This window comes from Hypanus sabinus, chromosome 6, assembly GCF_030144855.1.
Source record: "Hypanus sabinus isolate sHypSab1 chromosome 6, sHypSab1.hap1, whole genome shotgun sequence".
Classification (NCBI taxonomy): Eukaryota; Metazoa; Chordata; class Chondrichthyes; order Myliobatiformes; family Dasyatidae; genus Hypanus; species Hypanus sabinus.
The window spans coordinates 69,416,902-69,442,400 of NC_082711.1; the positions used below are offsets into that span (position 1 = coordinate 69,416,902).

At 41.1% G+C, this 25,499-nt stretch overlaps 1 protein-coding gene across 1 annotated transcript in view; it reads left to right on the forward strand.

Annotated features, from left to right (window-relative positions):
* LOC132395570 (E3 ubiquitin-protein ligase HECW1-like) overlaps positions 1-25,499 on the forward strand; it is a 437,822-nt gene that overhangs the window by 398,283 nt on the left and 14,040 nt on the right. The window contains exons 24-28 of the mRNA XM_059972368.1: positions 12,678-12,807; positions 16,113-16,259; positions 18,724-18,838; positions 20,336-20,421; positions 20,905-21,017. Of these exons, the coding sequence (XP_059828351.1) occupies positions 12,678-12,807; positions 16,113-16,259; positions 18,724-18,838; positions 20,336-20,421; positions 20,905-21,017 (591 nt within the window). The remainder of the gene's footprint in view (positions 1-12,677; positions 12,808-16,112; positions 16,260-18,723; positions 18,839-20,335; positions 20,422-20,904; positions 21,018-25,499) is intronic.

Consider the following 25,499-nt stretch of genomic DNA (forward strand, 5'->3'; position numbering starts at 1 on the left):
ATTCTTATTCAGTCAGACAACGAATGTCACAATAGGCTGTGCTGAACCAGTGCAGAAAATATTTATAAGGACAAACATGAGATTCTGCAGATGCTGGAAATGCAGAGCAACTCACACAACATGCTGGAGGAACTCAGAAGCTCAGACAGCATGTATGGAAAGGAATAGAAAGCCTACATTTTGTGCCAGAATCCTTCATCAGGACTGGAAAGGAAGGGGAAGAAGCCGGTATAAGAAAGTGGAGCGAGGGGAAGCAGAAAAAACTTCGTGATTGGTGGAGCCAGGAGTTGGGGAGGGTAGGTGGGTGGGGGAGGAGGATGAAATGAGGAGGTGATAAGTGGCTAACATTAAGGGCTGAAGAAGAAGGAATCTGATAGGAGCGGAGAGGGGACCATGTGAGAAAGGGCACCAGAGGGAGGTGATTGGCAGATACCAAAATAGGGAATGGAAGAAGAGAGAAAAGGGAGGAGAATTAAATTACCAGAAGTTAGAGAAATCAATGTTCATGCTCCAAACATTCCTTCCAGGTGAAGCACTACTTCACCTGTGAGTATGTCAGGGTCATCTGCTGCACCCAGTCCGGCCTTCACTGCATCATTGGAAACCGATGTAGATGAGGGGCCGCTTTGTCAAACACCTCTGCTCCATCCGCAATGAGCAGGATTTCCCGGTGGCCAAACATTTTAATTCCAATCCCAAACTGGAAGGCTTTGCCTATAACCTTCCAGCTTGCACTTCTTCCCCTCCCCCAACATTCTTATTATAGCTTCTTCCTCCATCCTTTCCCATCCTGGTGAAGGGTCTTGGCTTGAAACATATATGCCCTAATCCTTCCCATAGATGCTGCCTGACTTGATTTTCTCCAGCATTTTGTGAGATTTACAAGGATGCATACAGGACTGCAGACACTGAATTATAAGGAGAGGGTAGCTAGGAATTTATTCCATGGAGTGCAGGAGACTGAGCAGTGATCTTATAGAGGACTATAAAAACAAGAGATAAATAGAGTGAATTTCCCAGGGATGGAAAATCAAAAGCTAGAAGGCCTAAATTTGAAGGTGAGGGCAGAAAGTTTTAATAGGATCTTGGGGAGGGGGGGGGGTGCTATATTTTTGCACTAAGAATGGATCTATGTGGGTCGAGTCAGCAGAGTGGTTGAGGCTAGTATATGAACAACTTTTAAAAAGCAGTTGGACAGGTACAAGGATTGGAAAGGTTTAGAAGATTACAGGGAAAATTCTAGTAAAATGGGACTATCTTGGATGGGGCATCTTTGTCAGCATGGGCCAATTAGGTCAAAGAGCTGCTTCCATATTGTGTTGCTCTGTGACCCAGACACTACACTGATCAAAGTCTACACCAATGCATTTTAAACTGAGATCTGTGGGTAGTGCATAAGAGCAGGAATAGTGATTGATGTAGTTCTCCTGGAGTTCTGCTGTGACTGTGAACAGAAACAACAGAATGATCAAGTGACAATGACATAGCACAAGGGGAAGAATCATTTTTGTAAAGGCTACGAGTGAGCTTCACATCCAACTTCCATTCTATATTTGCATATTCGTTTAAATCTTTTTGTTTTTTAAAATGTCTTGTTAAAGTATGTATATGTCACCATATTCTACCCCAAGTTTCATTTTCTTGTGGGCATTCACGGTAGATACAAAGAAACACAATAGAATCAATGCTATGGTCAGAAATTTCCACCTGCTTCAAAAGGCCAACAATTGTACCAGGGCCGTAGAAAAGTAGGGTGAGCTTTCTTAATGACTAGCATTCACATCTATGGTGATGAAATGCTTTGAGAGGCAGGTCATGGCTAGAATCAACTTAGCAAGGGCCTGGACCTACTGCAATTTGCCTATCACCACAATAGGTCTACGGCAGACACAATCTCAGTGGCTCTTCAGATGGCCTTGTATCAGCTGGACAATACAAACACCTATATCAAGATGCTGTTGGTTGACTATAGCTCAGCGTTTAACACCATTATTCCCACAGCCTTGATTAACAAGCTACAGAACCTGGGCCTCTGTACCTCCCTGTGCAATTGGATCCTCAACTTCCTAAGCAGAAGACCACAGTCTGTGCAGATTGGTAATACAGTAACATCTCCTCCTCGCTGATGATCGACATTGGAGCCCTGAGGGGTGTGTGCTTAGCCCACTGCTCTACTCTCTCTATACTGTCACTGTGTGGCTAGGCATAGCTCAAATTCTATCTCTAACTTTGCTGATGATACAACCATTGTTGACAGAATCTTAGATGGAGACAAGAGGGCATACAGGAGCAAGATATGCCAGCTAGTTGAATGGTGTCGCAGCAACAGCTTTGCACTCAACTTTAGTAAGACCAAAGATTGAGGACTTCAGAAGGTCGGATGAGGAAACATGAGCTAATTCTCACAAAGGGCTCAGAAGCAGAGAGAGCGAGCAAATTCAAGTTCCCGGGTGTCAATATCTCTGAGGATATAACCTGATCCCAACATATTGGTACAGCAAAAAAGAAGGCAAGACAGTGGTTATATTTCATTTGGAGTTTGAGGAGATTTCGTTTGTTGCCTAAGTTAACAAATTTCATGACACATGCCAGTGATATTAAACCTGATTCTGATTCTGATTCTGAAAAACTCCACAGAAACAAAAACGGACAAACAATTTACAAAAAGCAAACAGTACAAATACAAAAGAAAACAAATAAGATTAATCATAAATGAGCAACAGATAATTCTGAGAATGTGACTTGTAGATTTCTTGACAGTGAGTCCGTACTTTGTTGAAGTGAGTGAAGTTATCCACACTGGTTCAGGAACCTGATGATTGAAGGGTAATAACTGTTCTTGAACCTGACGGTGAGGAACCTAAAAGACCTTTCACAATGACAGCAGTGAGGAGAGAGCATTGACTTTCTGGTAAGGTCCTTGATGATAGATGCTTCTTCTTGAGGTAGCGCACCTAATAGATAAGCTCAATGGTGGGAAGGATTTTCCTGTGATGAACTGGGCTGTATCTGCTATGTTTTGTAGGCTATTTCATTCATGGACAATGGTGATTCCACACCAGGTGGCAATGCAACCAGTCAGGATGCTCTCCACTGTCATCTATAGAAGTTTGTCAAAGTTTTAAATGACTTACTAAATCTGCACAGACTTCTAAGAAAGCAGAGGTGCTGCTGTGCCTTCTTGATAATGGTACATACATGCTGGCCTCAGGACAAATCCTCTAGAATGATAACACGGGAATTTTAAATTGCTGACCCTCTCCACCTTTGATCCCCGATGAGGACTGACTCATGGGCCTCTAGTTTCCTCCCCCTGTATCAATGATCAGCTCTTCGGTCTTACTAATGTTGAGTGAGAGGTTATTATTATGGCACCACTCAGCCAGATTTTCAATCTCCCTCCTATATGCCAATTTGTTACAACGGTGGTGATTTGGCAAACAACAATAATATCATCAGAAAGTTTGAATATGGAACTGGAGCTGTGATTAGCCACACAGTCTTAAGTATAAAGCATCCTGATGTTTGCATCTTCACTGTCCAGATGTCTCAGGGATGAGTGAAGAGCCAATATAGCAGCATCTACTGTTGATCTGTTGTGACGGTAGGCAGGTTGGAGCCAATCCATCACTTCTCAGGCAGGAGTAGATATGTTTCTGAAACAACCTCTCAAATCAGTTCATCCCAGTGTAAATTCTATTGGGTGATGGTCATTGAGGCAGATTAGCACATTCTTTGTGATTGAAACCTGCTTGAAGCAGGTGGGTACCTCAGACTGCCAAAGCGAGAGGTTAAAGATCTCAGTGAACACTCCAGCCAGTTGACTTGCAGCAGTCTTTGGAATTCAGCCAGGTGCCCCACCTGGGCCAGCCAGATGCTTTCTGTGGGTTCAGCTTCCTGAAGGATGCTCTCAAGTCGACCTCAGAGACTGAAATCACAGTGTCGACGGCAACTGTGGGAGTTTGTGAAGGTGTCAGTTAAAGCAAGCATAAAAGGCATTGATCTCACCTTGTTGTCACATATGCCACTTGGTTTCGATTTAATTAATTTACTGTAATCAATACCTGATGTACAAATTGCCCTCATGAATAATCCCTTTTGGTTATGGAACATGATACTGTTGAATAGCTGCTCAGTGATTTCTGTGCATTTGTACGAGTTGAGTAATTACTCATATATAAAGTGACTATTATTATTCCTGGCGTAATACTGCTGGCCAAATGAAGTCTGTATTTATAGAGTGATCCCGATAACCATGGGTCCCTCATGGCAAAACAAGTCCAATGAGAAGTTTTGAACAGCTGGCTAAGCCATACCCTCCAGCGTAGGCTAAACTGTCTCAGCTGTAAGATACTCTTGACTGTTTCTGAATGGCCCAGATATCCACAAATGTTCAGTAACATTCAAAATCTTTTAAAAGTGTTAAAAGATTTGAAAGGTAGAAGAATAAATTGTTTAAGCTTAATTAATTAAAAACATAAATTAATGCAATAGTTTGTGGCTTCTATTTCCTCCCATTGAAAGCATACGCATACGCAAAGTGCTGGGGCAAACTCAGTAGGTTAGGTAGCATCTATGGAAATTAATAAGCAGTCAACAATTCTGGCCAAGACCCTTCTTCAGGGCTGGAAAGGAAGGAGAAAGATGCCAGAATGAAAAGGTGAGGTGAGGGGAAGGAGGGCAGCTAGAAAGTCACCAGTGAAGCCAGGTCGGTAGGAAAGGTAGAGGGCTGGAGAAGAAGGAACCTGATAGGAGAGGAGAGTAGACCATGGGAGAAAGGGAAGAAGGAGGGGACCCAGGGGGAAGTGGTAGGCAAATGAGAAGAGGTAAAAGGCTAAAGTGGGGAATAGAAGAGAAGGGGAGGGGTGAGGCATTTTTTTTACCAGAAGGAGAAATCGACATTCATGCCATCGGGTTGGATTGAATTGAATTGACTTTATTTCTTGCATCCTTCATACACATGAGGAGTAAAAATCTTTACGTTACATCTCTGTCTCAATGTGCAATTTATAGTAATTTATAATAAATATTATGTACAACAGGATAGTCAGTGTAACAGGAATACTGTTGTGTCAGCATGAATTAAGCAGTCTGATGGCCTGGTGGAAGAAGTTGTCCTGGAGCCTGTGGTCCTGGGCTTTTATGCTGCAGTACCATTTCCTGGATGGTAGCAGCTGGAACAATTAGTGATTGGGGTGACTAAGGTCCCCAATGAATCTTCAGGCCCTTTTTACCCACCTGCCTTTGTAAATGTCCTGAGTAGTGGGAAGTTCACATCTACAGATACGCTGGGCTGTCCACACTACACTCTGCAGAGTCCTGCGAAGGAGGGAAGTATAGTTCCCATACCAGTCAGGATGCTCTCAATTGTGTTCCTGTAGAAAGTTCTTAGGATTTGGGGGCCCATACCAAACTTGTTTAACCATATGAGGTGAAAGAGGCACTGTTGTGCTTTTTTCACCACACAGCCGGTATGTACAGACCACGTGAGATCCTCGGTGATATGTACACTGAAGAACTTAAAGCTGTTCACCCTCTAAACCCCAGATCCATTGATGTCACACACACACAAAATGCTGGTAGAACACAGCAGACCAGGCAGCATCTATAAGGAGAAGCACTGTCGACGTTTTGGGCCGAGACTCTTCGTCAGGACTAACTGAAAGGAAAGATAGTAAGAGATCTACTATAAGCCTACAGACTCTCACAACTACCTGGACTATTCCTGTTCCCACCCTGTCTCTTGCAAAAAGGCTATCCCCTTCTCACAATTCCTCCATCTCCGCCGCATCTGCTCTCAGGATGAGGCTTTTCATTCCAAGACAAAGGAGATGTCTTCCTTTTTTAAAAAAATGGGCTTCCCTTCTTCCACCATCAACTCTGCTCTCAAATGCATCTCTCCCATTTCCTGCACATCTGCCCTCACCCCATCCACCCACCACCCCACTCGGGGTAGGGTTCCCCTTGTCCTCACCTACCACCCCACCAGCCTCCGGGTCTAACGCATAATTCTCTGTAACTTCCGCTACCTTCAACAGGATCCCACTACCAAGCACATCTTTCCCTCCCCAGCCTTTCTGCTTTCCGCAGGGATCGCTTCCTACGCGACTGACTTGTCCACTCGTCCCCCCCATCCCTTCCCACCGATCCCCCTCCTGGCACTTATCCTCGTAAGCGGAACAAGTGCTACACCTGCCCTTACACTTCCTCCCTTACCACCATTCAGGACCCCAGACAGTCCTTCCAGGTGAGGCGACACTTCACCTGTGAGTCGGCTGGTGTGGTATACTGCGTCCGGTGCTCCCGGTGTGGCTTTTTATATATTGGTAAGATCCAACACAGACTGGGAGACTGTTTCGCTGAACACCTACGCTCTGCCCACCAGAGAAAGCAGGATCTCCCAGTGACCACACATTTTAATTCCACGTCCCATTCCCATCCTGATATGTCTATTCATGGCCTCCTCTATTGTCAAAATGAATCCAAACTCAGGTTGGAGGAACAACAGCTTATATACTGGCTGGGTAGCCTCCAACCTGATGGCATGAACATTGACTTCTCTAACTTCCGTTAATGCCCCTCCTCCCCTTCTTACCCCATCCCTGATATATTTAGTTTTCACCCCCTTTTTTTTCTTTCTCTCTTTCTGCCCATCACTCTGCCTGTTCTCCATCTCCCTCTGGTGCTCCCCTCCCCCTTTCTTTCTCCCTAGGCCTCCCGTCCCATGATCCTTTCCCTTCTCCAGCTCTGTAACCCTTTTGCCTATCACCTTTCCGGCTCTCAGCTTCACCCCACCCCTTCCGATCTTCTCCTATCATTTCGCATTTTCCCCTCCCCCTCCTACTTTCATATCTCTTAATACCTTTCCTTTCTGTTAGTCCTGACGAAGTGTCTCAGCCTGAAACATCGACAGTGCTTCTCCCTATAGATGCTGCCTGGCCTGCTGTGTTCCACCAGCATTTTGTGTGTGTTGTTGTTTGAATTTCCAGCATCTGCAGATTTCCTCGTGTTTCCATTGATGTCAATGGAGGTTAGTCTGTCTCCATTCCTCCTGTAGTCCATAACCAGCTCCTTCGTCTTGCCAACATTGAGGGAGGCTGCGCAGACAGAGCATAAGTTGTTGCTCTTCCACCTCATCTCGGCACAAGAAGAGGCCATGGGCTGACATGTTGGAACAGGAATGGGAATTGTAATTAAAATGTTTGGCCACAGGAAAGTTCCACTTCTGACGAGTGGAGCTGAGGGGGTCGACGAAGCGGTCTCCCAGTTTACAATAGGTCTCACTAACATAGAGGAGGCTGCATTGGGAGCACTGGACGCATCAGATGAATCCAGCTGATTCACAGGTGAAGTGTTGCCTGACCTGTTTGGAGCCCTGAATGGAGGTGAAGAAGCAGGTGTATGCCAGGAGGGGGATTAATGGAGAGGGACAAATGGACAAGGGAATCGCAGAGGGAGCAATTCCTGTGGAAAGTGGGGGGTGGGGAGAAGAGAAGGGTAACAGCCCATATGAGAATATCAACATTTCCAATGAAACCCATTTTATATGAAACAGGGAGACCCGCCTAAAAACAGTACAAAACTCAATTGTATTAAAGTGCAATAAGAATTCAGTGACTTTTTGTGTCCATATTTCTGCCCAGCATTTGAACTTCAGAAATTATTTTGTTGATTTAGGCAACTGTAGTACAATTTCTGATTTTGCAATGGTATGTAGCCCTTAGTCAGTAAAATTATAATGGCCTTTTCATCATCTCAGATGAAGTGTCTTGAATTGATGAATCATCCTTAGCATATTGAAATCAACAGCACCAGTTGAAGATATGTGTACAAACTGACAACACACTATTTATAGCGGAAGTGTTCCTCAGTTGTATTTCTGAGTACCATAAAATCTTCTCTGATGAAATTAGTGCAAGCTACTTCATCTAACTATGTGAGAATTTTAATACCGGGTTTTTCTATCAGAGTAATGAACCATTCGGCAAATGTCTCCCTATTTAGAAAAACCAAAGACCTGTTGGATTTCAGGTAGCGTTATGAGGCAAACTGGGTGGAGTAAATTGATTCTTTTGTCAGTCTGTTCAGGAGCAATGGCAACAGCTCCTGCCACTAAGGACTCCAGTGGGAGCTCTGAGACCACTTTTCTGCCAAAACCTTTCGTTTTTCCAATTGCTGAGATGCTGCTTGTTCCAGTAGCCTTTGGAAGATATGTGAAATAAATATGCAAGCAGAATAAAGTGATGCAAGAACAATGAAATACAAAGAAATTAGTTTTGTTTTATTAATGATTCTCTTTACATCTGTTATCTGGGACACTTTTGCCATAACACCGCAGAAATATGTAGAAAGTCAGATCATAGCAGAAATGGGAGAACCCCAGAGAACGACTAGAAAAGGTAGAGTTTTAATCCCCAATATCTCATTCTTTGCCCTCACGCCTGTGATTCTGTCATTGTTGTTCAATAAGACCAAGAAGTTGATTGTAGACTCCAGGAAAGGGAATCCAAGGGTCCAGGAGCCAGTAATCATCAGAGGATCAGAGGTGGAGAGGGTCAGCAACTTTAAATTACTGGGGACCTGCAAATCAGAGGACCTGTCCTGGACCCATCATATAAATACTATTGTGAAGAAAGCGTGGTGATGCCTCTGCTTCTTCACGAATCTGTGGAGGCTCGGCATGTCATTGAAAACCTCCACAAGCTTCTTTAGATGTATGGTGGAAAGTGTACTGACTGGCTGCATTGTGGCCTAGTACGGGAACTCTAATGCATTTGAGTGGGAAGTCCAACAAAAGGTAGTGGATTCAGCCCAGTACATCACAGGTAATACCATCCCAACTATCTACATGAAATATTGCTATAGAAAAACAGCATCCATCATCAAAGATCCTCACCACCTAGGCCATTCTCTTTTCTCACTGCTGCCATCAGGAAGAAGGTACAGGTGCCTCAGGACTCGAACCACCAGGTTCAAGAACAGTTACTACCCCTCAATCAATAGGCCCTTGAACTAAAGGGGAGAGCTACACTCATTTAAGGGCTCTGTTGTATTATTGTTTCAAGCTTGTTATTTATCACTATTTATTTATAGCTGCATTTGCACAGTTTGTTTACAGTTTACAGTTACTCTTCTATAGATTTGCTTAGATGACAGCAGAAAAAGAATCTCAGGGCTGTGTGTGATGACATGTAGGTACTCTGATAATAAATTTTACTTTGAACTTTCAGTTGGGAGCTGGAGGCATAGGTGTATCTTCTATTCAGTTGCAAGTTGATAGTTGAGTCTTTTGGAAATGCTTCAGGCTCCTCAAAAGATTCATGTGAAGTGACGCCAATAGGAATAAACTAAATGTGCCTGGAATATTGGTTCCACCTGTGGCAGAGTGTCTGTGGATCACTCCATCCTTAAGAAGATCAGGCTGGTACTGTGTAGGTTCTGCTGTGTTCCTCGGGCTCATCCCGCCCTTAGACTATGCACTTATCCACAGTGTGACGTGGAATGCGGATTGGGGATTGATGGATTAATAAAATACTCTGCCACGTTCCCTCCATTGGATCAAATCTGTTGGATTTTCAGTCTCATAATGTCTACTTCTTCCATTTATTCACATCTCATGCAAATATTGCAAGAGTATAAATATGCCAATATAAAGGTTGGTTTTAAAGTACAATGAAGCAATTAGTTTACCTGCTCTATTTTTAGCATATTGTATTTATTCACTTCATAACTCGCTCAAAGTTCAAACAAAATTTATTATCAAAGTACATTGATGTCGCCACACACACCCCAAGATTGATTTTCTTGCGGGCATACTGAATAAATCCAATGACCATAATAGAATCATGAAAGACCACACCAGTTGAGCGTACAAACTGCAAAAGGCAACAAGCTGTGCAAATACAAATAGAAAGAATAATTAATCAATTAGCCAATTAATTAATTAATTAATTAATGAGCAATAAATATTGAGAACATAAGATGAAAAGTCCTTGAAATGAGTCCATTGGTTGTAGGAACATTTCAATGATGGGGCAAGTAAGGTTCAGTGAAGTTTTCCCCTTTGGTTCAAGAGTCTGAAGGTTGAGGGGTAGTAACTGTTACTAAACCAAGTGGTGAGAGTCCTGAGGCTCCTGTATTTTCTTCCTGATGGCAACAGTGAGAAGAGAGTGGGGGTCCCTAATGATAGATGCTGCTTCCTGCGACAGCATTTCATGTAGATGTGCTCAATGGTGGGGAGAGCTTAACTCTTGATGAACTGGGCCATTATCACTACTCATTGTAGAATTTTTCCATTCCTGTGCATTGGTGTTTCCTTACCAGGCTGTGATGAAGCCAGTCAATATACTCTCCACTTCACATCTATAAAAGCTTGTCAAAGTTTTAGATGACACACCGAAATTTAACAAACTCCCAAGGAGGTAGAGGCCCTGCAATGCTTTCTTCAAAATTGCACATATGTGCTGGGCCCAGGACAGGTCCACTGAAATAATACCAAGGAATTTAAAATTACTGACCTGCCACATCTTAGATCCCCCGATGAGGACTGGCTCATGGACCTCTGGTTTCCTTCTCCTGAAGTCAAAAACCAGCTCTTTGGTCTCACTGACATTGAGTAAGAGGTTGTTGTTAAGGCACCACTCAGCCAGATTTTCAATGCTAATTTATCACCACCTTTGATTTGGCCTATGACAGTGGTGTCATCAGCAAACTTGAAGATAGCACTGGCACTGCACTTGGAATAAGTGTATATGTGTATAGCATAAGTGAAAAGCAAGTAGAGCACAGAGCCTTCGGGTGCTCCTGTGCTGATAGAGATCGTGGAGAAGATCTTGTTGCCAATCCGACCTGACTGGGGTCTGCAAGTGAGGATCCAATTCACAAGGAGGTTTTGATGCCAAGGTCTTGAAGCTTATTGATTAGTTCTGAGGGCACAATAGTATTAAATGCTGAGCTGTAGTCGACAAAAAGCATCATGATGAGTGCATCTTTGCTGTCCAGATGTTCTAGGGTTGTGTGAAGCTGACTTCACTCACCACAACCATCAGTTTATTGCATCAAAGTCTTGACTAATTACTACATTCATTTATTAATATAATAGGGTACTAAATAATCTGCAAAAGCACTTTTAAAATATTACCAAAACTATCTACTCTACCACATAGATATACCATAAAAGAACATTTTAAAGATTTAAACATAGCCTCCTCTTATTCGCTAAAGAGTTAATGCAGGCTACAACATTTCTTAGAAAAGTTAAATCATTAAAGAGTCTATTCCTGATTATTTCTTTATGGATTCTGAAGATTTCAGAAAATAAATCTTGAGATATTTTGCTATTATTGCAGTTTGTTGAGGTACCTTTGAACATGAATTAATCATTTAAATTTCAGAAAGTGGTCAAGATACTTCCACATAATATTACAAAGTTTACTATCAATTTAATAAATAAGACATACAGTAATTAATTCAGCATTAACACATAAAGTATGTCTACACATCTTCATTATTGATAAATATATTTGCTTAAATTATTTACATTTTTTAAATTTGCTTTCAACAACTGGAAATAGGGTTTATGATATATGTAAATAAAATTTAAGACAATGAACTATGGCTATAAAGATCAAAAAATAATCACTTAACATGGAAATACTTTCAGAGTACTTACAGTCGCGTATTCTTGATAAAGCGTTTATCAAAGTTATCAGCTGCAGTAATTGATGAAACCAGCAGAACTCTGTCACAGATTTTTTATCTGCCGAGGGAGTTTTCCTTCGTCATCTTAATAGTGGTGTACATTCCACCTCAGGGCAATGTCAGACAGGCACTGACGGAGCTGAGCACTGCAATCAGCAGTCATGAAACACCACACTCTAGTTTCCCTATTATTGCAGGGGATTTGAAGCAGGCCAACTTGAAGAAGTCTCTGAATAATGACCAGCAACATATCACCCATGTAGCCAGAGGAGCCAACACCATATCACCATCAAGAATACTTCCCATGCAATCCCTCACCCACACTTTAGAAAGTCCAATCACCTGGTTGTGCTTCTACTCCCAGCATTCTGGCAAGGACTGAAGACTGCATTACCAGTGGTGAGGACCAAAAAGGTAGTAGACAGGCGTCGATCCTGGGGGATCATGGGTTTGTGCCTCTGGTGGACTGTGTCCTCTCCAGGGCGCAAGCCTGGGTGGGAAGATTTGAAGAACTGGCTGTTGCCATGCAGCAGGTTCCCCCTCTCCACGTCACTAATGCAGTCCAAGGGAAGGGCAAGCGCCGATACAGCTCGGCACCAGTGTTGTCACAGAGGTTACCAGAGTGAAGTTGTAAACAACATCAAACTGCCTTGGGGACCCCGGCTCTGGATTTCTTCCTTGGGGTTTACTCCCCAAAGCCTTTCTTGTGGGTGGGTATGGCCACAAAGCAGAGGTTTAAAATCTGAGTTTTCCTTTTAGGCGGGCTGCCGTCCAAGGCTGATGAGCCCCACCTGCCCGAACCCAACCAAAAAGATATAGTCAAGGGAAGCTTATAGGACTGTTCTGAGTTGGTGGACTGGTCAATATTCAGACATTCCCTTTCATTCTAAACTCTAATTCACAGCTGATATGATGAACTTGCCTGACTGAAGATGCATATTGCAAATTTATATTAAACATTTGTTATTCCCTTTCAGACCATGTGACTTAAGTGACCTGGAATACCTGGATGAAGAGTTCCATCAAAGTCTACAATGGATGAAAGATAATGACATTACAGATATCCTTGACCTCACCTTTACAGTTAATGAGGAGGTGTTTGGACAGGTTTGTGCATTTTCTCCTACAGCAATAGCAAGACCGGGTAAACACAAAGGTTGATATTTGAAAGCCGAAGTGATAAAGTTAATTTATTTAAGTGTTCCTTTGATGAATTTGCCAGTGTTATGCCCACCAACAAAATGTCCATTGGCTCCCTGAAAGTCACTGTTTAACACAGTTGCCTTTTGTCTTCGGGCATCTGTGGGATTTTGCTCCAAATTTATTATCAGACGTTCTGGAACAAGCTTCCAAACTGCTTCCTGCTAAATATTTGGCAGATTTAAGGCAAGAAGGGTGGAACGCAGCCCAGAAACAAATGCTGCATTCCCACTCCCTGGTATTGGAGGAATTCCTTTTGGTGCAAGGAAATGTTGTGTAACTGAAGAACTCAACATTTTGTATGATTGAATGATTTCAGTACTGATCTGGAAGGATAACCTTTGGATCCATGTTGCTCAGTTAATATTTCATGAGTAATTCCTCTCTCAATTGCATGCAGACTGGGTTAAATCAAACACACATAAGATACAGGAATGGAATTAGCACATTCAGCCCAATGACTTTGCTCCACTATTCAATCATGGATTAATTATTTTACAACCCCATTCTTCCCATGATGTTTAACCACTTTCTGATCAAGAATCTTTCAATCTGTGCCTTAAATATTTCCCACAACTTGGCCTCCACAGCCCTTGCTAGCAACTTATTCCACAGATTCACAATCCTTGGGCTGAAGAAATAACTCCTCATCTCATATTTAAAGGGACATTTGTTTATTCTGAGGCTGTGCACTTGGATCTGGGATATCACATAAACAAATGTGACATATTGAGCAACTGAGTTATGCACGCTGTGCCAAAAATCTTCTTGATACATGACCATCACTTATTGACCACTCAGTCTGAATGTACCCTCACATGTATTAATAACCCATTTCTTAATATGACTTCTTCGAGCCAAGATTCCTAAAACTGTGAGACTCCTTTCAGATTTGGAGCAGTTTTTCAAACACAACTTGAAAAAAGGTCATTGACATCATTGAACCTGTGTTACCAATTCTTGATTTCCTCATACAGATTTCTGGCACTTGCTCAAGGTACAAGAAAAACTTTTTAAAAACTTATATGACTACATGTTCATAAATGTCTTACTTTAGTTACACTAAGATCTGAGCACAAACTGACCTAATTTGACGAGCTATTTTCCCTTATTTTTATTCAAACTAATTTTAATCTAATTTTAAAAAGACATTAAATAAATGTGTTTAGGGCAGTCAAAATGCAAACTTTGTGTAATATAGCTGGAAATCATTTAATTGCCAAAAATAATCATTTCAGTTAGGGGTCAAGTCCCAAGTAAGGCCACTTTAAGCGTCATTCCTCTCCCTGCTTCCCAATCTACTACAAAGCTATCTTACTACCTTTCTCTTCACGTTAAAACAAACAATCTGACTTCTCTAACTTCCGTTAATGCCCCTCCTCCCCTTCTTACCCCATCCCTGATATATTTAGATTTCCCCCCCCCCTCCTTTTTTTTTCTCTCTTTCTGCCCATCACTCTACCTGTTCTCCATCTCCCTCTGGTGCTCCCCTCTCCCTTTCTTTCTCCCTAGGCCTCCCGTCCTATGATCCTTTCCCTTATCCAGCTCTGTATCACTTTTGCCAATCACCTTTCCAGCTCTCAGCTTCATCCCACCCCCTCCGGTCTTCTCCTATCATTCCGCATTTCCCCCTCCCCCTCCTACTTTCAAATCTCTTACTATCTTTCCTTTCAGTTAGTCCTGACGAATGGTCTCGGCCTGAAATGTCGACAGCGCTTCTCCCTATAGATGCTGACTGACCTGCTGTGTTCCACCAGCATTTTGTGTGTTTTACTTGAATTTCCAGCATCTGCAGATTTCCTCATGTCAATCTGTTGAAAGAACTCAGCGAGTCAGACAACATCTGGAATTGTCAACTGTGTTGATTCGAACCCCTGCATCAGGACCTGATGTTGATACTGCTCCTGATGCAGGGGTTCAGACTGAAACATTAACAGTTCCTTTCCTCCCACAGATTCTGCTTGATTCACAAAGTTCTTCCAGTTGTTTGTTTCCCCAGTTTCCATCATCTGCAGTCTCTTGCGTCTCTACTGCATTTTAAAATGTGTTTCTCTTTAACTTTCCCCAGTTCCAATAAAGCGCCTGTGACCTACAATGTTAGATCTAATTCTCTTTCATCAGATACTACCTAACTGCTTCCAATGCTTTTGGTTTCTGTTTCAGATTTACAAAATCTGGCTATTCTGCTTTTGATTTTTCCTAATTGAAACTGACTGTACAAAAATGAACCAAGTTGGTGTTCTCCTTATGTTTGTGTATCCAGTCGTTTCTAAATGAAGTTCTTAGAATTTCTTTGAAACTTCTTCATCATTTACTCTAGTTGATGGGTGCCACTTTCAATGATTAATGGTTGAAATTTTAATTTTCATTTTTAAAAGAAGAAATGTACTCATGGTGTGAATACAGCATCTGAACAGTAATCGTTGATTTTCTGTTTTCATGTTTGTATTGATTTGCAGGAATTTCAAACTCAACTGAATAGATATATTTTCAGGCATGATTTCTGGATTGCAACTAGATAAGTAATTCCAGGCTGCAGGATTATAAAATTTGCAGGGAGAGACTAATACACTTTTTTGTAATCAGATCAATGAAATGTGCAGGTGGGAAAGACGGACTAAAAACATTTAGATTTAAAAAAGTATGTATCACAGACTACACAGAGACTGCTTCCATTGTCATGGTTGTGATTTTTCACTCCAGTACATCGATCATTCCCTCTCTCATTTGGAGACTTACCATGTGATGTCAACTGAGCTTCTGCAATATTTAAGGAACCACCAGATTTGGACATTACTGAGGTTGAGGTCAGATCTCAATGCAGAGTGGAGATCCTGCTGAAATGGGAAAACTTAGATTGTAAAATATGCTGTTAGTTTGCTTTCTGCCTAATGGGATAATTCCATTTTGTTGTGCAGCAAACATATTCATATTCTCTGAAAGGTTTTGTGAAGATCTTCCTGAAATCCTGGGGCAGACTACTGTAACTCTATGACTATGGAAAATATCTTAAGTTTCTTTATTGCTTAAAGAGGAAAAGGAAGCTGATTATCCAAGGAGCAGGATATATGAACCTTATTTATTAAGTCTGTGCAAACCCTTAATAATAAAATACCAATTTTTATTCTTTGAATATAAATTCAAAAGCTTTTCCTCCCCTCAATATTTGCACTTCTGAGTTTAAATAGTACTTTTGCTACTTTTACTCATAGGTCACTGAACGAGAACTGAAGTCAGGAGGAGCCAATATTCAAGTATCAGAGAAAAACAAAAAGGAATATATCGAGCGGATGGTGAAATGGAGAGTGGAAAGGGGTGTTGTTCAGCAGACTGAAGCCTTGGTTCGTGGTTTCTATGAGGTAGATTGAAGCCTTCAGAAAATTGAAAATGTACATGAGCTCAATCAGTAAAACACAACATTCTCTCCATACAGGCTATTGAACTTACTGAGAGTTTCCTGATTTCAGATTCCTTGGCATTAATGTATTTTTCATTTTGCTTTAGTAAATGATTGGAGAAATTCCTTAAGAATTAACTTTCAATTGAGTTTCTACTTCCAACTGGATCCACCATCTGACCAACAACAGGCCACTCTCTCCCAATACCCCAACCTCCAGTCATTACATCCCCTTGCTATTCTCTGAATTTTTGAAAACTTTTGTTCTTTGGCCGGGGAAATCTTATGGACTGACCAAGTTCTTAAAGTATAACCGGCAATAGCAAGGGTTGACAAACTACTTAATGTAATAGCTGAGACTGATCTTGCCCAGTGAAGACTTTCAGGAGAAGTCACTGGATACAGATCACATTTAGGAATTGAGTCAAGTTTTGGAACTTTAGACATTTAGTTTACCACTGGAACAAATGATCTGATGTTGACGGGGTCTGAATTTCTGAGTGAGAATGTAGTTGTTAAAATAGAATGATTGCTCATCTTACAGTTCCAAATCAGAATTCTAATACTGAGTACTCAGTGATCCTGATAGAAGTTATGACAAATGCAGGTTTATGACTAATGGATGCTATGAGTCATAAATGAATTTCTGATACAAAGCATGCAGCTATACTGTATAAATTCGCTGTTTTTCTTTGACATAATGTCATGCAATTGAAATCTAGAATTAGAAAATATATTCAAATTAATCTGTTTATGAGAACAAAAGCAAACATTCCTGGAACTACCATTACTTTTACTATTGAATAAATGTAATGGGTACTTGGTCCTTTGAATTCTCGGTCAAAGTTAATCCTCTGTGATGGGGACCATCTCTTTTGGAAGTTCCCACCTATTTGACCTTCCATCTGCTGGTTATGAGATTAGTTATTTCTACCAATTGTGTGCTGTATATTCTGATTAATATCTTGCATTGTAGCTTCACCAGCTAGGCAATTTGTTTTTGGTGCTGCCTTCTACAGCTCAGCATATCACAGTGTCCAACCTCCCCTCCATGGACTCTGTCCACACTTCTGGCTACCTCAGTAAAACAGTAAACACCCAAATGACTTCAGCATTCTCCCTTCTGTCCCCCACCCCCCACCATTGGGCAGAAAATACCAAAGCCTGAAAGCACCTACCATCAGGCTGAAGAATAACTTCTATCCAGACTACCAGACAGTCACCTTGTATGATAAAAATGGGCTCTTGCCCACACAGTCTATCTTATTATGGCCTTGGACCTTATTATCTAGCTACATTACAATTTCTCTGCCTTTTGTTCTACCTCAATGATCTGATGCGATGAAATGAGTTGTGTGGATGGCACACGAAACAGAGTTTTTCACTCTACCTCAGTACCTATGACAATACTAAACCAATTTACCAATGTAAAGGTTGGCTCTCCTAGTTTGGTAGCTCCTCTGATGGTGTGTCCTGCCAATGGGACAGAAAATACCCAGTGCGGGGAGTTTGTAAGGTTTGATTGTATGACGAAGACTATCTCAGACTGTTTCCTGACTAATCTATCTAATCGTGACTAATTTCCTGACAGCTATCCCAATCTAGAGGCCAATTTACTTGTCAATTTGGAGGATATGTCAAAATCGACTGGGCTAGGAGTGACTCTGATCCATTCAAATTCATTTCTTTGCTTGATGCTGGATGACTTTATTCTTTTCCACAACAATGTCTTCACCGGCCATTTCAAAATTAGCCACATCCTTGAGTCTAGAGTCACATTCTGGCCAGATAAATAAATACCTTCAAGGGACATTAGTAAAGGATGTGGAGTGTTTAATGATGCCGGGGATTTTTCCCCCCCAATTTCCAGATTACTAATTGGAATTAAAATTCTCAGCAGCTGTGCTTGGGTTTGAACTCAGGCCTCTGGGCTATTAGTCTATAATATAGCTGGTCTGTTGCCACCATTCTCATGAAGAAGTTTTAAAGCAAAATTGGTAAATATATGAAAAAAAGTATTAATGTATATATACATAGACTGGACTATTCAAAGAAATGCCATGAGTGATAGTCAAGCAGCCTCTATCTATACTCCCAAATTCTCTGATTCAGTAAATCAAATTCTAAGTATTACATTTATAAAACTATTCATCTTATACTTACAAAAGCTACATCCACTTGGCATGATTAACTTATTATTTAATTATTTATGGTTTTATATTGCTATATTTCTTCACTATTCTTGGTGCGGCTGTAATAAAACCCGATTTCCCTCAGGATCAATAAAGTATGTCCGTCTGTCTGTATTTTTCCAGTTCTATTTTGATTCACAATGTGAGATAATTCTCTACAGATAAACTGTTGTCATATCTGTTGTAAACCTGTTGCTGAACTTCCAACAGATTAACAGTTGACTTGCTTTACAGGTGGTAGATTCAAGGCTGGTATCAGTGTTTGACGCCCGAGAGCTGGAACTGGTTATTGCAGGCACGGCAGAGATTGATCTGAATGACTGGCGCAATAACACTGAGTATCGAAGTGGTGAGTGCTTCCCTCTTTCTCAGTCCTTGGGACACTGCAGATAGCTGAATTACATGCTGGACAATCGGTTTGTCCCGTTGCCACCCTGAATTAAAATTCACTTCTCGTTACACAACAGTGCAGTTGTGGCCCTCTGCCTATTCCGACTTAGTAGATGATTATCTAAAAGAACTGCACTAGGGATAGCACTCACACACCTTGATACAGCTTGCTGCCCAAGGCCCTGGAAGAAGATTAATGGCTCTGAGGTCCTGGGATAAACGTCGGGCTGTGCTGGGTTCATGAAGGTTCACTGAGGAATGAGATGTGTGGTTTACTTGTATTTTCTCAGCAGCTTTCAGGACTAGTTAGTTCCCAACAGATCTGGAAAAATTTAGTACAATATTCATAGTACGTACTCCGCTCAGTTTAAGGTGCATTTTGTACCTGATTAACATACTTAACAAGGTTAGGCAAATGTTCTGAACATTTAACTGTTGTCTAATTGCTTGTCACTACACCTCAGCAGCCACTTCCTTCTAACTCCCCACTGATGTTCATGCCCTCCATAAGTTCTGTTTCTCTTATGTATTTCAAGCAGTGGGAAGACAGGCAAAACTCAGAAAATGTTTTCTGAAAATGAGGTCGGGATTGAATCCCAGGCACTAGAGTCGTGAGGTAGCAGCTCTATTATCTGTGTCACTGAACGACAGCTCACACTGATGTGTGTACTTCCTTTCTCATTAATACCATTTTTCATCAGATCCTGTCTAAAGGATTTATCTCCAAAATCCACTTTGAGACTCTCCAACATTTTCTGGAAGGGTCATTATATAACAGAGAGCGAAAAAGGTGACCTTAAGCCTATCACCATGTACCAAATTACCATCCACTTCCTACAGATAAAAAGGTTTGTTATAATCAACTGCTAATCCAGTCCCCATATCTAATTTCAAATTAGATGGAATGTCATTTCCTTCAATGTCACTCATCTCTAATTAAAAAAGGATTTGAACCCAAAATGTATTCTTGAACACTTAATTTGGCTGACAATGCGTGCGATACTGAGAAAGCTGAATTGTCAGAAAGTCATATTTTTCCATGATCTAAAACCTTATTTTGTCTCTGCTGTTGATTCAGATCGACGATAAAGATGCTGTGGTGCCATTTAGAAAGAGTGGATTGCCCCCAGTCATTTAAACTGATCATTTTCCTCAGTGTTGCTTATGCGATCCTGTTATCTGCAAAATAAATGCCAATTTTGTGTGAAATAATTTCTGTTTCCAACCTTCTCTAAGAATTCTCCTCCCACTATAACATTCAAATATATTTATTTATTTGGTTTTTTGCTATTATCAAGATTGAGAGTAATTTATCAATTATTTTCTGGAGTAATCTGTCTTACTGAATCTAGATGGAAATTATTGTGAAGACTCTTGTTAAGAGTTCAGATGTGCCAGAAACCCAGCCAATTAATAAACATACAGTCATGAATATGGTCTTGCATTTAATGCACAGGTTATCACGATGGTCACATTGTAATAAAGTGGTTCTGGACGGCTGTGGAGCACTTCAACAATGAGCAGCGTCTCCGGCTTTTACAGGTACACAATAAGAGAGCTTGGTATTGATCTCACGTGGCTCAGAAGCTTGGATGCTAGTCCTAACAGTATGGTTTAAGTCCATTTGCTTCACATTTCTTATAAATCCCAAAATGGCTGTGTTTGTCTAGTTAACACCTCTGTTAAAGCAAGCAGTAGAAGCATCCAATTAGAACGCCTGAGGTGTTGTTAATTAATATCGTAAATAGCCATTTCTGATTTACAAAATTACTACAGAATAACTGATGAAAGCTCTTTAAAATAATTTCAAATGATTGTTTTCAGAAGCAACGTGAAATATTTACCTGAGACAATGTTCTGGGTTAGTCTAAATCTATGCAGGATGTTATCAGAGAGTTACGTTGTTCAGATTTACAAGTGGTAATGAGCTCCTCGAATTAAGCAGTTCATTACATGATGAGACACTGTAAATTAAATAGTAGCTGGTATATTTATTTACAAGACAGTTTTCCCTTTCTTTACCAGTTTGTGACGGGGACATCCAGCATCCCTTATGAAGGCTTTGCTGCACTGAGAGGGAGCAATGGACTCAGGCGATTCTGTATTGAGAAATGGGGAAAAGTAACATCACTGCCAAGGTATATTTTAGGGAATAATTTTTTACAGTTACTTCAGTGTGTAGCAATAATCCTGTTGCTTTATACATCAAAATGTTCTGCAGGAATGAGGTGATAACACTTGCTGATTTCTTGATCTCCTGAATCAGTGCTGTATTGTGTTTCTTCGCTGGGTGGTATGATGTGCATAACTCATTTTTTTTGTTCCTCTCTCCTCACTTCCTACAAGGAAGAATTGTGCCCAGAAATTATATTGAACATACGTTGGCTGTTTTATTTTCCTGAAATATATATGAGCAGCAATAGAATCCACTTCGACAATAGTTGATAAATATACAGGTGTCCCCCGTTTTTTGAACGTTCACTTTACGACATCCCTCTGTAACGAAAGACCTACATTAGTTACCTGTTTTCACTAACAGAAGGTGTTTTCACTGTTACCAAAAAAGTCAGCGCACGTCCCGAGCAGCCAAGCCCCTCCCCCGGAACTGCATTCTAGCTGGCATTGCTTAAACACATGCCTGTGAGCATCTGTGCTTTATGTCGATTTATTTTGTGCATCCGTTAGCAAGGTGACTTCTAAGATATCAGAAAAGCCTAAAAGTGCACGTAAGCGTGTTATACTTAGCATAAAACTAGACATAGTTAAGCATTTTGATCGTGGTGAACAAAGTAAGGATATAGTGAGTTTGGCTAAGGGTTTGTGCAAGTTGACGAAGATGATGTTGAAGAGATTTTGGCATCCCATGACCAAGAGCTGACAGATGAAGAGCTGATGAAGAGGAAAGGATAACAATTGAAACCGAACGCAGTAGCGAATGGCCCGAAAGTGAAATCGTCCAGGAACTGAACGTGAAGCAATTGTGCAGAAAAGTATGACTTTAATTTTGAAAGGGTACTTAGGTTTAGGGTATATTCACAGTATGGTTTGAGTGCTTACAAAGAACTGTATGATAGAAAAATGTGTGAGGCTAAGCAGTCAAGCCTACTGTCATTTTTAAAGCCTTCCACATCAGCCACAGCAGACGACGACTCTCGACCTTTGACATCGAGGCAGGCAGACATAGAAGAAGATGACCTGCCTGCCCTGATGGAAACAGATGACGATGAGATGACACCCCAGTGTCCCACCACCCCAACCCCAATAACTCAGCCTAACACACCATCATCAGTGTGCTCGCTGTCTTCCCGATTCCAGTAAGTGAAACTACACTGGACGTACATTTTTCTACTTTATATAGGCTGTGTATTTTTATGTGTTATTTGGTCTGATTTGGCAGCTTCATAGCCTAAAGGTTACTGGAAAGAGTGTTTCTGCCGAGAGCGCTTGCATGAGACTTTCGTTGTGGTGGACAGTGCTGCAATGATTGCAGAAAAGTATTCCTACTTTATATAGGCTGTGTATTTATCAGATCATTCCTGCTTTTACTGTATATTACTATTATTTTAGGTTTTGTGTGTTACTGGGCATGATTTGGTAGGTTAATTTTTGGGTCTGCAAAAGCTCACAAATTTTTCCCATATAAGTAAATGGTAACTGCTTCTTCACTTTGCGACATTCCGGCTCACGAACCATTTCATAGGAACTCTCTACCTTCGAATAGTGGGGGAAACCTGTATTAATTCCTGTGTAACAACTAATTGAGATAATGCACAGGATGTATAGTCCTTCATACATGGAAAGTGTAATTTCTGCAACACTGGATGCTAATAACTAAGGATGACCATTAGGAAAATAATGCCTTTTAGTTTTGATAACTGATAAATCCTCATTTAAAGCACCAGCATTTCTAAATAGCTAGAATTTAATAGAACTGCTTAAATGGATGATGCAAAATGCATAATCTTTAAACATTTTGTATACATGCATTAATTGTTAAACGTTCAACAACCATGGTCATTTCTGAAACTAAGAGAACCACAGAACATCTCCTCCACAATCTCCATCAGCACAGGTGCACCACAAGGCTGTGTGTTTAGCCCCCTGTTCCACTCGCTTTATACACATGACTGTGGGGCTGATCACAGCTCCAATGCCATAATTAAGTTTGCTGATGACACCACGGTCAATGACCGAATCAAAGGTGGTGATCAATCAGCGTGTAGAAGGGAAATTGAAAATTTGGCTATGGGTGGCACAGCAACAATCTCCCACACAGTCTCAGAAAGACCTAGGAGATGATTGTTAACTTCAGGAGGAGGAAACTGGAGGTACATGAGCCAGTGATCATTGGAGGATCAGAGGGTGGAGAGGGTCAGCGACTTTAAATTCCTCAGTGTTACCTTTTTGGAGGAACTGTCCAAGTCTAGCATGCAAGTGCAATTATGAAGATAGCATGGCAGCGCCTCTGCTTTCTTAGAAGTTTACAAAGATTAGGCGTGACATCTAAAAGTTTGATAACTTTCTATATTTGTGTGGTGGAGAGTATGCTGACTGGTTGCATTAGAGCCTGGTATGGAAACACCAATGCCCTTGAACAGACAAGCCTACAAAAAATATTGGATATGGCCTAATCCATCATGCTCAAGACCTCCCCACCATTGAGCACATCTACATGGTACATTGTTGCAGGAAAGCAGCATCAATCATCAAGGACTCTCACCATTCACGCCATACTCTCTTCTTGCTGCTGCTATCAGGATGAAGGTACGAGAGCCTCAGGACCCGCACCACCAGGTTCAGGAACAGTTATTATCTCTCAACCAGAGTGAATAACTTCACTCAACTTTACTCATCTCATCACTGAACTGTTCCCACAACCTTTGGACTCACTTTCAAGAACTCTTCATCTCCTGTTCTTGATATTTGTTGCTTAATTGTTTTTTATTATTATTATTATTATTATTATTATTATTCCTCTTTTTCTTTTTTTTTTGCAGTTTGTTTTCTTTTGCACATTGGTTGTTGGCCCATCCTGTTAGATGTAGTCTTTCATTGATTCTATTGTGTTTTTTGTGTTTAATATGATTGCCTACAGAAAATTAATCTCAAGGTTGTATATATTGACATATATATACTTTGAACTTTAAAATTGTATTTTGCACCTGAGTTGCCCACTTCTTTGTATCAGACGTTGTGATGAGGATATTGGAAAGGCCAAAGATTACTGGAAAAATCTTTTTTAGAAAGTAAAAGTAAACAATTTTCTATCTCTGCTGTCTTAGTATCTTCTTGAAGACAAAAACAGAGCCTACACCAGGCTCAGGGGCTGTCCTCAGATATATCATAATGATTCTGCCTTTTAGGTTTCCAGCCAGATTTTGGTGCAAATCAGAAAATGAGCTGGTCTGCAACAAAGCAGCTCTCTGCAGGTGGACTATAATGTGCCTTCTCTCCCCAAGCCTAAGACCTTTGACTTTATCATTCTAATATATTTTTAAAAATCACTTCATAAGTGTTGTTGAGTGAATGAAATCACCAGAGAGAGTTACTGGTAGATACAAAGCAGCTTCTTTATTCAACAAAACAAGGCACAGCAGGCATCGTACAGAGACACTTTCGGTGGAAAGGTCTGCTTGCCCAGTGTGGGGCTGAATGTTTATTTGCTAAACACAAAGCACAATTCTATATAGAAACATAGAAAACTTACAGCACAATACAGGCCGTTTGACCCACAAAGTTGTGCCAAACATGTCCCTACCTTAGAAATTACTAGGGTTACCCATAGCCCTCTATTTTTCTAAGCTTCATGTACCTATCTAAAAGTATCTTAAAAGACCCTTAAAGACAATATTTACAAAGTATAGGCAATGCTTTCTTTTGAAGCCTCATACAGACTTCACATCTTGTGATTCGTATCCATCCCACAGATGCCAGCAGTGTCTGGACTGGGATCCACAGCTTTTAGGAACTCACTGTTCCAAACTGAATCCACAATACATTGTCAAGGAACAGAAGACTGGTAGCCAAAGCAATTTAAATGTAAATGACCTGAACCCTAAAATCACTCTAACAATTCGTTGAATGAAAATTGTCAAAGACTTCACTGTGTTAACTGTACAACCCATGGCCCAGATTTTGTGGTCAGCAATGAGCAATAGCACTGCCACCAATCACAAAGAAAGTTACGACAAACCCCATATTCATCACCATCCTAAACTTCATATTCCATCTGGTGGCCTCAAAAATGATGGCATTAACATTCATTTCTCTAAATTCAGGTAATTACCCCCCTTTCCTTTTCCCATTCCCCATTCTGGATCCCCTCTCACCCCTCCTCTTCACCTGCCATTCACCTCCCTCTGATTGCCCTCCTCCTTCCTTATCTTCTATGGTCCACTCTTCTCTCCTATTAGATTCCTATACTTCAGCCCTTTATCACCTCCTGGCTTCTTACTTCATTCACCAGCCCAACCCACCCACCCAGCTTCCACCTCTCCTGGACTCATCTATTACCTGCCAGCTTATACTACTCCCCCTCCCACCCCACCTTCTTTCTCTGGCTTTTACCCCCTTGCTTTCTAGTCCTGATTAAAGGTATCAACCCCAAACAACAACAGTTT